The sequence below is a fragment of the Branchiostoma floridae genome, chromosome 13, assembly GCF_000003815.2.
Source record: "Branchiostoma floridae strain S238N-H82 chromosome 13, Bfl_VNyyK, whole genome shotgun sequence".
NCBI classification, from domain to species: domain Eukaryota; kingdom Metazoa; phylum Chordata; class Leptocardii; order Amphioxiformes; family Branchiostomatidae; genus Branchiostoma; species Branchiostoma floridae.
In genome coordinates this window covers 10910277-10920739 of record NC_049991.1, presented here as the reverse complement: position 1 = coordinate 10920739, position 10463 = coordinate 10910277, and the positions used below count along the sequence as shown (strand labels likewise).

At 40.6% G+C, this 10463-nt stretch overlaps 2 protein-coding genes across 3 annotated transcripts; one reads left to right on the top strand and one right to left on the bottom strand.

The window, feature by feature from the left end:
* Positions 1 to 94: 94 nt before the first annotated feature.
* On the top strand, positions 95 to 2809 carry LOC118428960 (protein RRNAD1-like). The gene is made up of 3 exons (XM_035839284.1): positions 95 to 302; positions 471 to 618; positions 785 to 2809. Exons 1-3 carry the CDS (start codon positions 134 to 136, stop codon positions 2148 to 2150), a joined length of 1683 nt encoding a protein of 560 aa, XP_035695177.1. The 5' UTR covers positions 95 to 133; the 3' UTR covers positions 2151 to 2809.
* Positions 2244 to 10294, bottom strand: LOC118428957 (folliculin-like). 2 transcript variants are annotated; one of them, XM_035839279.1, is made up of 12 exons: positions 9902 to 10294; positions 9153 to 9290; positions 8726 to 8872; positions 8144 to 8257; positions 6855 to 7076; positions 6259 to 6407; positions 4737 to 4852; positions 4224 to 4396; positions 3960 to 4073; positions 3604 to 3844; positions 3379 to 3481; positions 2244 to 3157 (listed from the first exon to the last, which is right to left on the bottom strand). In XM_035839279.1, exons 1-12 carry the CDS (start codon positions 9992 to 9994, stop codon positions 2968 to 2970), a joined length of 1800 nt encoding a protein of 599 aa, XP_035695172.1. In that variant the 5' UTR covers positions 9995 to 10294; the 3' UTR covers positions 2244 to 2967. The 2 variants fall into 2 exon arrangements, with proteins under 2 accessions (XP_035695172.1, XP_035695173.1); XM_035839280.1 differs by lacking the exon at positions 8144 to 8257 and having other exon boundaries at positions 2260 to 3157; positions 9902 to 10292.
* Between the last annotated feature and the right edge of the window lie 169 nt (positions 10295 to 10463).

Sequence of the window (10463 nt, the reverse complement as noted above, 5' to 3'; positions counted from 1 at the left end):
ATGTTTTATTATTCTTTTGCAATATAGTGTCATGACAATAGCCATTTGAATGTTCTTTTACCAAATTGTACTGTATTTTAGGTTTTGTGCGTGTTGCAGCAGTCTAACCAGCTGAACTCTGGAATGTGCAGGCATGGAGGACGAAACTGAGACATTCCAGCATCTTTTTGTGCAGATTACGTCGTTCCTAGGACAGTATAGTTGGCTGTTAGATGCCTATGTTTGTGAGTTTTTCACCGAGAAGCACTGGGACAAGATACCGGAGTCTTGGCGGAATGTTTTGCATGACATTGCCCCACAAGGTAAAAGTAGAGCAACAGATTAGTGAGATCAACTTGATTAAGCCTTTTTTTAAGGGCTTATACTATAGCCTAGGCAGCTCATTGAGCAAATGTAGAACTACACACTTTAAATAATATTGACTTTATGTTTTCATTCACTAAACAAATATCCATTCAATTGTCTTGCAGAAATAGCTGACGACTTACTCTGCTCATCTGGTAGAGGTGCACGAACTACAGTGTGGCCATTGTCACTGCTGGCATTCAGAGCAACAGCACACTCCCTCACACTGCCTAGGCAAGCCTGCAACCTCAGTACACTGCTAGGACAGCTGGGGTGGGTGTCCACGCAATTCTCATTTGTTTGACCTTCATTCATATCCTAGTTATTTTTAAAGGTGTTTTTTTTGTGTTGGCTTTTAATTTTTTTAATAGATTTTGGCATGCCGTTAATGACTTTATGATAGACGATAACATTTATCTGATGTTCCATCACCAAACAGGGCTGATGGTTCAAGCCTTCCAGAAGAGATCCGTGATGGACAGCTGCGGAGCCCGGAACTGCAGCACTGCTTCTGCAGGCATGTCAAGCCCAAGAAGCAGCATGAGATTCTTCGACTGGCCACAACAGTTAAATGGCTGTGTGATCAGGTGGGTTGCTCTAACGTGGTGGACATTGGATCAGGACAAGGACATTTGTCACGAGTGTTGTCCTTTGCACACAGGCTGAATGTTACCAGTGTGGAGGCCGAGGGATGTCACGTCACCGGAGCTGCAAGGTTTGACAAACAAGTGGTGACTGATATTACTAAGGAGAAGATGAAGAAACAACAGGAGGCTGATATTGATGAGGTTCTGCATGCTCAGCCTAGTCATGTGACCTGTTTCCTCAAACCAGACATTTCTGTAGATGACTTTCTGTCTGTCATCAACCAACAGAATCCAGTCTTAAGTCTTCATGGAAGTGAATTAGAGCAATCATCATTCACTGTCACGGAACAAGTTAGTAATTGCAATGTAGACATGGAACTTCCAAGTACAAAGAAAATTCGAACATCCGAAGAAGCAAGTGCGAATTGCTGTGCCAGTGGAAGTAACACTGATCCGACACAAGCAGAAAAGGTTGTGTCCCACGAGGGTGATGCTCCTTGTGACAGAAAAGGCTTTAGCATGGTTGGACTGCATACATGTGGGGACCTGGCACCCACCATGTTGAGAGTCTTCACACGCTGCAATGATATCCGTGCCCTTGCTTCAGTGGGATGTTGTTACATGAAAATGACATGTCCGAATGAAAGCACGACCAGACGAGATGGGCCAGTAGACATTCAACATCAGTATGTCTGTTCAGATTATGGCTTTCCTATGAGCCAGATGGTCAAAAATCTGAATGCTGAAATGAGTTACCAAGCCCGAGAACTAGCTTGCCATGCCATAGACATGTACACAGAGAGGTTGAAGAGTGATGATAGTGAGGTAATGATGCCACACTGCTACAGGGCTACACTGGAACACTTTATTGTCAAGCATGACAGTACCAAGAGGAGGGCTGGGATCAGGAGCATTCGTAAAACACATAAGATGGACTTCCAAACCTATGCAGAGAAAGCCCTGGCAAGGTTAATATATCCCACTGATACAAGTGTCCCAGTTGATGCAGCAGAGGCTGCTGAGATGCTGGCGTGTTGGAAGGACGTTGTTGTGTTCCACTGCCTGCGTCTGGTGCTGGCTCCTGTAGTGGAAACTCTGCTCCTGCTGGACAGGATGCAGTACCTAAGGGAACATGGGACCAACTGCCAACTGGTACCCTTGTTCAATCCAAGACTGTCCCCCAGAAACTTTGTACTACTTTCAAACAAACATTCATAGTAAACTTTGGTCGCTTTGTCCAGGGCTTCCTACATGTATGTTTTTTGGTGTTCTTTGATAGCAGTTCAGGAAGACTGACTGATGCACACACAATTTAGGAGACAAGAAATGATTTATTTTCTTGTATTCTGTGTTGTATTTAATATTCTTTGTACATCTGTACAAAATATAGATTAAAAGTATACTGTGTTTCAATAGTGAAAGACAAAACTACCTTCCAATGCCATTGAGAATTGATACTTTCTGCTTTCATAGATATATTATATTCAATTCAATTGTCAAGTCCCAATCTGGTAGTTTTATGCTGTTATTCATCTAACAACAATATGCATTGATACCTGTATTTCATTACCTACACATTCAAGTATATGTATGTTGGTTGAATGATTCAACCAACCATGTACATGTTGTAATTTTGAGGACATATTGTTCATGTTGCATAATATACTTACAATAGACTTACAGTTCATTGCACTGAATAGCATAAGATAGAAATATGCAGCACCATTAATGTACACATTTGCTTGAGTAATTGCTATTTGGCATATCTTATTATCTGGATGTCTGACCATCAACTCTATTGTATGTTTCCAAGTCTCTGCAATATAGAGACATTCCAAGGTATGGCCTTGCAACACCACCTTATTGAGCATTTAATTCATCATTGTATTAAAAAAAATTGAGACTTTTATTCTGAATTTCAAATCAGCATCTGAATTCAATATCCTCCTACGTTCCAGTTACTTTACATTTTACATTGTATCATTAATTATTTCTGAGCTAATGAGAGAATCAACCAGTGATCCCCTTCATTAAGTTACATAGGAGGTGAAGTACTGATTGCTGATGACAGCATGTGTGTCCTGTGTTGATTACTCAGTCCTGTCATCCAGAACTTCAGCATCTGCGTGTCCTCCTCTGTAGCCTCCAGCACCTGCAGCAGCTTCAGGGTGTCCTCTCTGGACCGGCTGCCAGCTCGGGAGAACTTGAACAGCACCTTCACTTTGCTAGGGATTACAGAGGGGAGAACATTATTAATAGGTCATGACAGTGAAGAAAAAATAGTGGTTCCAACAGATCACAGGAAAATTCTCATTAGGACTTGCATGAATGTTCAAAAGAGCACAACAAAGAAAGAGTAGTTACAAAAATGCCTCTTGCAAAACAGGACAAAATCAAGGTGAAGAATTAGCATATTCAAGTTTTGTGTTGTGAAGGATAAACTTACTTCATCCATTCCTCCTTGAGGGACACCAAACAGGCATCTACTACTGCACTGGACAGGTTCTCATTCTCTAGGGCAAGTTCTATCTTCTGTAGGATGGCAGGGCCTGTAGCCAATAGAGGATATATGAACATGGTCAAGTAAAGAACAGTAAAAAGAGCAACTTTATATCCAGAAATGCTGACAAAAACAAATGTCAAGCTAAAACCAAAGAGACTTTCTTCTCACCTTTCTCAGGTAACTGAGCCTTTGTGGTCATGAGGAAGGAGTATTGAAAGAACACATCTGGCTCCAAAGTTTGTTGTACTTTTGCTGGTGATAGCACATCGATGATGACGTAGTACTCTGAAGACATGACGTGTGCAGGTATTTGTGCTACAAGTGGGAGACCCAGGAAATTGCACTTCCAGGAGTCTTCATAGGTGGCGCTGTATGGAACTATTCGACAGCAGCCCATTGGCAGTAAAGACTGCAAAACAAGAAGTCACAAATCAATGTGTTTTAAGAGTTACTTTGTTGAAGGTAAAGAATTAACTTGGTGAAGGAACAAAGAAATATCCATTCAAAAATAGACATTTACTCACCTTTAAAACATTGATGATTGACTCCATTGTGGGCCTTTTCTCTCCTCTGATGATGATTTGATTACCGATCAGGATATGGTGTGCAATAGAATGGAACCCTTGACTGCCAATTATCTGTGAAAAAACAAACAAAAGGCTGTATTCAACACTGAGAGCAAGTTTCAGGACAGGAGAATGCAAAATTCCTTCTACAAAAACTCTTAGGACAGGATTTCTTGCGCAGACTCAATGAGATCACCATTTCAAGCACAGATTGTGACTTACTTGTCTGAAGTGTCTGAGGGATGTGAAGACTGGTGCTGTGCTGTCTGCATCACCCTCTGCACCAGCCTCTTCTGCCTCTGGTGGGGACGTCTGCTGGAGCTCTTCAGTAGCTGTGGGTTGGTCTGGGCTTGGCATAGGCTTGGTGTTGATCTTAATGAAACCTTCTTCCGTTTCTGTATTGATTGATTGATCAATTGATTGATCAAGTTAATTTCATGCAGGCAGATTAGGCCAAATCACAATACAGCATTAGTATCAGAAAATTGGACATATGAGGCAGTTTAGTACTGCAAATGAGTTTTTCTCAAAATCACTAAGAATACATTGCATTTTTGGAATGATTTGTCACCAAACATTGGACTGAAATTGAATGCAAGCCAACAAATTTGAATGCAATTGACCCATTATCAATAGATTACTGTATGTTGAACATTACTAATAGCATTGAATAATGTTTTGTCACTTTTTTAAGCCTGGATTTCACGGTAGTGATATTCTGCCATAATTTCCTACCTTCCTGTTTCTCCATGTCTATAAGGACGTCCTCTGTCGGAGGCCCTTCCAGTAGTTTCTCTGTCATCCTGTTTCCCCCAGCCTTTAGCACCCATACAAACCACTGGTGCAGCCACCTTAAAAACACAGCCACTATTAGCCAGGTATCAACAGAGATACCATGGTAATCAGGCCTTGTCTTATATTCTTCTCATTCAATTAAATTGTATATTGGTTTATCATATGACAAGGAAAACCTGGATACATTCAATAACGAATGAATGAATGAAAGACCTTTATTGTACATTCATGCCTCGACGGGCTAGGTACAGGTCACTGATAACAGACATGACTGATAACAGACATAACAAACATATGCAAAAACAACAAGATACAATTAACTAGCTGAAGGTACTAAGCTAACAGGATGGTCGACATCTTCTCGCTTCTTTGTACAGTTGTAGATATAGGAACAGATAATGTTTGATATACAGGGTTTGTCTAGGCGCATCAAAAATAGAAATTTATCCGTTGCATTAAGGTGTTCAAAATATGGGAACTCTTTTCTTATATATTCATAAAGCACAATCCGTTCATTATGGTACAGTTTACAGTGTAAAATAAAATGCTGTTCATCTTCGACTTGTTGCAAATCACAAAATTGGCAGACTCTATGCTGCAGAGGGGTGCGGTTGTGCCTTCCAGTTTCGATATGTAACTTGTGGCAACTAATCCGGAGTTTAGTGACAGCCACTCTGTGTTGTATGTTTTTCACCATCAGATATTCTTCTTCTTTATAAATAGTCTTGAATAATCTATAGGTTCGTAATTTGTTACCGAAAGATTTGTCCCGGTTGTCATTGTGTATTTCAGCTTTAAATGTTTGAATATAAATATCCTTTAATCGTTGGCTGATGGCGTTGGTTATAGGTAATAGGTTTGTTCCTAGAGATATCTGAGATCTCCATATGTAGGCAAAACCGCATTCCTCCAGTATCTTACGAACGCCGGACGCCCAGCACTTGTTTCCATTTGCATCTAGTTGTAATTGACAAGATAGGGCGTCGGCTTGTAGACTGTCAGCTGGCACGTTTTGACGGATTCTTAGAAAGTGTTTGATAGCGTTCAGGGAGGCTTCCAGTTGAATGGGGTACCTCCCTAATTCCGCTCTTGTGGCAAGGTTAGATGCTGGTCTGGGGATATTTAGTGCTTGTTTGCAGAATTTAAGGTGAACAGATTCAATGGGACAGGTTTTAGGGCTTTTTAATGCGCCCCAGATTTCTGAGCCATAAAGTAGAATAGGTTTGACACATGCATCGAAAAGTTTGTTTCTAACTGGTAATGAGGCGGTGGCTTTATCTAAAGATTGTTTTATTCCGAATAAAGCAAATAACATTGAACAATATTGAAACAGCTTTAAGACATGTATACCTTATAAATATGGTACAGTAATTGGATTTATTTTCAAACCATAAGATACACTGCTGAGTTGAATGAATAGTGATGTTACATAAAACATTTAACAGAGGACTTTCTAACTCACTTGAATAAACCATCATCTTTTGTGAGGGTGACAAGTGGCCTGAAGTGATCCCCACCACGCTGCCTCCGGAAGAAATCCCCCGGCGCCATGAACGACTCGTTCATTCTCCTGGCTCTCTCTGGACACTGGTTCTGCTCCTGGTCATATACCTGTCATAAAATACCATACGGTAACATTTTTTCATGGTACCGCTCCTGATCATATACCTGTCATGCAACATGAAATACCATATGGTAACATCTTTTCATGGTACCGCTCCTGATCATATACCTTTCATGCAACATGAAATACCATATGGTAACATCTTTTCATGGTACCGCTCCTGATCATATACCTTTCATGCAACATAAAATACCATATGGTAACATCTTTTCATGGAAAGATACTACTCCTGTTCACATATATGGTACAAATGAATACCTGTGATAACATAGAACATCACTACATATTTACTTGGTCCTTCTCCTGAAATATCTGTGGTATACAACATGACTTGTTATGCGATGACTCCAGTCAGAGCTACAACAGCAATTAGGCCTTAAATCAGTCAATAAAGACTTGTTTATAAAACACACTTCTCAAAGTAAACCACACACCTTAATTGCCTTGTCCTGTAGTTTGCTGATGATCTCTCCAATGTGCTTGACCAGGAAGGGCCATGAGTTGATGAGGTAGATTTTGTCCATCATGACAACAATGATGGAGTACCAGCGCTGGAAACCTCGGGCCTGGCTGTCCTTAATGAAGAATGTATGGCTGAACACATGACCCCAGTGATCATCTCCAAAAAATATGGGACCCTCTCGTCCAGGGCACACCTAGAGTAAGTGACATGGCATATCATTAATTTTTTTCTTATTCACTAGTACTTATGCAATCATCATCATCATCATCATCATCATCGCTGGCTGCTTGCCCGGACCAAGTCCACCCTCTCCTTCCAGACATCTCTGTCCCCCATGCAATAAACCAGGTTTTCCTTACATAGTTTATGATTATAATTACATTTTTGTTAAAGTAAGTGTGAGTACTAAACATGTTACACCATTCCATGAAAGTACAGTCAACCCTGCCCAAGACGACCACCTGGGGATCGGGCAAAAGCAGTCGATTTTGTCAGGTGGGCGGTTAGAAGAGTATCGACTCACAACATACCCGATGCATAGTTTAAATGGTTTCCCTTGTGTTTAATGGCAAATGGCAAGCACAAGCACCTGCGTCCGTCGCCATATTCATTTTGAAGATAACATCATAATGTTAGTCAAAATCTGTCGCAAACTGACCGAATTCGGCACAAAATTGCGCTAGCTATCATTGAAAATGGATGACACCTCAAAATTTGAAAATGACGTGTTCGTTATCGGTAGATTTGGTTCAATTTTTGGTGGCCGTGGTTATGTTGGCTGGGTGGTTGTTGTGAAGAGGTTGCTTAATACTTACGTCAATGGGGAAAATTTTCGGGACCGAGAAAAAGCAGTTGCAATGGCCAGGTGGTCGCTAAGAAGAGGTGGTCGCTTGGGCAGGTTTGACTGTAGTTTAGTACACCCTATTAGTTTTGTATAAGGTTAATATCATTTGGTCATATAGCAATGCATATTGTGTTTACTGAATGAAAGGGTTGAGTAAGTACATGCAAAATAGTAACACCCTAGAAGAGAAGGACAAAATGACAATTAGTATATAAAGATCTAATATGTATCCAGGTGGCCAGTTGGATACTGCCTTGGCTATTTTGATATTGTCTTATGCCACCTGTAGATATGCTTGTAGGTTAATAAAGATCACCAATGTTTCTACGTTGATTATAACCAAATATGTTCAACAGAATGTTAATAAACATTACAGAGAGCCCAGACCCTGTCTACAGTAACTAACTCTGACTTGCCCTATTGTGAAAAGGCACGCCCTGCGTCCCACACTTCTCAAGCAGTAAGTGTCTTAATCTCTTTTCTGCAACATCATCAGATAACACAGCAGGGTCTGTTCTTCTTCTGACAATCTGGGATTAAATAAGGGCTAATCATATAACTGAATGTTTTTCAACACAGGGAGTAAGGCCTTAGGAAATGTCAGCAGGTAGGTATCAAGTCTATCTTTCTTTAGATTTCAGCTGAAGTGATCCAAGAAATATACAATTACAATAATGCATGATTCAAACATATTTGGGAGCTTAGGTTTGGTGGGTCCATTTATGTAACTTTTCTATTGGGACATAAATGGGGAAAATATGTTGGAAAATGACTATACAGCATTTTTATCACTCAGATCAAACTTTTATGTCCCTACCAAAAATTTGGGGCAGCAAGCCTAGGGTGTTGGTCAGGTAACCATAAATACAATATTTTTTCCTAGGTTCAACCAACTAGTCCAATCTGTCCTAGACGTCATGCCCCATGCGGGGTTTTGTCTAGTATTGTGTAGAAGTAGAAGAAGTAGTACTGCAAAGTAGCGGGTAGAAATGACCTACCTCACAGCTGAGACTTCGGACACAGGCCTGTCTGACGATACTGAAGAGCTGGGGATGCTCTGGGTACTGACTGCTCACATAGCTTATCTTGGTATCTGGGTCTTTGCTGACGAAGCCTGGATGGCCTGAGGGCACAGATCTGCAGGCCTGTCACAACAAAAGGTGAGAAAATGATAAAATAGCTTCATACCTTCAGGCAGACTATTGCTGCAGCCAGTACAAATTTGGTGCTTTCATCAGTTCACAGCAGGGAAGATGTTTCAACAATGGGTTGCTTGGCAACATCTTGTCAACCATGATGAAATGTGTCGGGCAATTTATCAATGGGATTGCAACTAACAACAAAGCATATGGGCAAATGCCAAGGACGTTATATGATGTACATAAATTCCATGACCAGTATGTATGATGTACTTGTTTGTAGTACCTGACAAGTTTCTGATTTCTTGGGAGTGTTGGACACACTGCTGGTGCTGGATGCTGCTGACTGAGACCGGGAACGCCGGCCTGACGACAGGAAGGAGGCAAGAGAGCCTGACTCTTCACCTGACTCTGCATCCAGTCCCTTGGAGTTAGAAATAGAGACATTGCATCATCACATACATGTACTAGTATTGCCAAGGACTTTATATAAAGTCCTTGGTATAACGAGAGCCTCCTACATCACTGTTATCTGATCTATCGAAATCATTACAGACTTATAATGATGAACATGCAGTTTGAGATTTTAAGACTTTATTAGAAAACCCTGCAGTGTTTATTCCCTGGTGAATTCTATGAAATTAAGGAGTTCATTCTTCTTTCTAAAATATGGGATAATAAACAACAGGTTCATTATAAATATCATATACCAGCACTCCCAGTTAGGCTTAGGTCACATTTCCAATCTGGGGCCCAGCCAGGCAGCTTTTGGGAGCGAAAAGTATGATATAAAAGACATCAAAATACACAAAATGTCATGGGCATGATACATGACTTTGTGTATATTTCTAGGTATAAATTTCAATTTTTCGGTGTAAACAGAAAACAACTGAAAAAAAAGATCGCTCGTATTCAATCTGCATATCTGAATACTAGAGAAATTATCATGCTTGACATTGAATAAATGTCTGTTAAATTAATGATTAACTTTATAATGATGTTGTTGTTTCACAGAAACAAGGCAGGTGTTCATACCTGAGGCTCCCTGGAGTGAAAGGCTTGTGTGTGGAACAACACGCTCGGGCCGTGCAGCTCGCAGAAGTGGCACAAGGCGATGATCGCGTTCATCTTCCATCAAAAGTAACACAGGCCAACTAACGTCACCAACGAAACTTCTTGACCCAAAAATTATTTCTTAGCTGGTCCGCTTCAGTAAACAAACAGACATATTTAATTGGCACGCTTTGTGGAGAGTCCCCGTATTACTCGTAACGACAGAACCGCTGAACAACATACAGAATACAACTGGTGACTTCCCTCAGAAAACACAACGAGAAGAAGCGACCTAATGCTCCAGAAATGCCTTGAAAAACTTGTGATCTTGTGGTTCTGACTAACAGTAAAGCTTCACGTGACTGGTCACACCTTTGACCTCGGGGCAAACAAACAAATGAACGAAAAGGGAAATAGTAAATTGCCACACGGTGCCATGTCGATGTACGATACAAGCCATAAATGTGTGAAAAATGTTCATACAACATATCTCTATTTTAAAAGAGTTAATTATATCTTTTATACACCAGATATTTTACTTTCT

Excerpts from the sequence above, each read along its gene's own strand:
- LOC118428960 (XM_035839284.1), top strand. The coding sequence starts at position 134 with ATGGAGGACGAAACTGAGACATTCCAGCATCTTTTTGTGCAGATTACG. Across the intron at positions 303-470 it reads GCATGACATTGCCCCACAAG|AAATAGCTGACGACTTACTC; the intron begins GTAAAAGTAGAG and ends ATTGTCTTGCAG. Across the intron at positions 619-784 it reads ACACTGCTAGGACAGCTGGG|GGCTGATGGTTCAAGCCTTC; the intron begins GTGGGTGTCCAC and ends ATCACCAAACAG.
- LOC118428957 (XM_035839279.1), bottom strand. The coding sequence starts at position 9,994 with ATGAACGCGATCATCGCCTTGTGCCACTTCTGCGAGCTGCACGGCCCG. Across the intron at positions 4,397-4,736 it reads AGACATGGAGAAACAGGAAG|AAACGGAAGAAGGTTTCATT; the intron begins GTAGGAAATTAT and ends CAATCAATACAG. Across the intron at positions 3,158-3,378 it reads CTCAAGGAGGAATGGATGAA|CAAAGTGAAGGTGCTGTTCA; the intron begins GTAAGTTTATCC and ends TGTAATCCCTAG.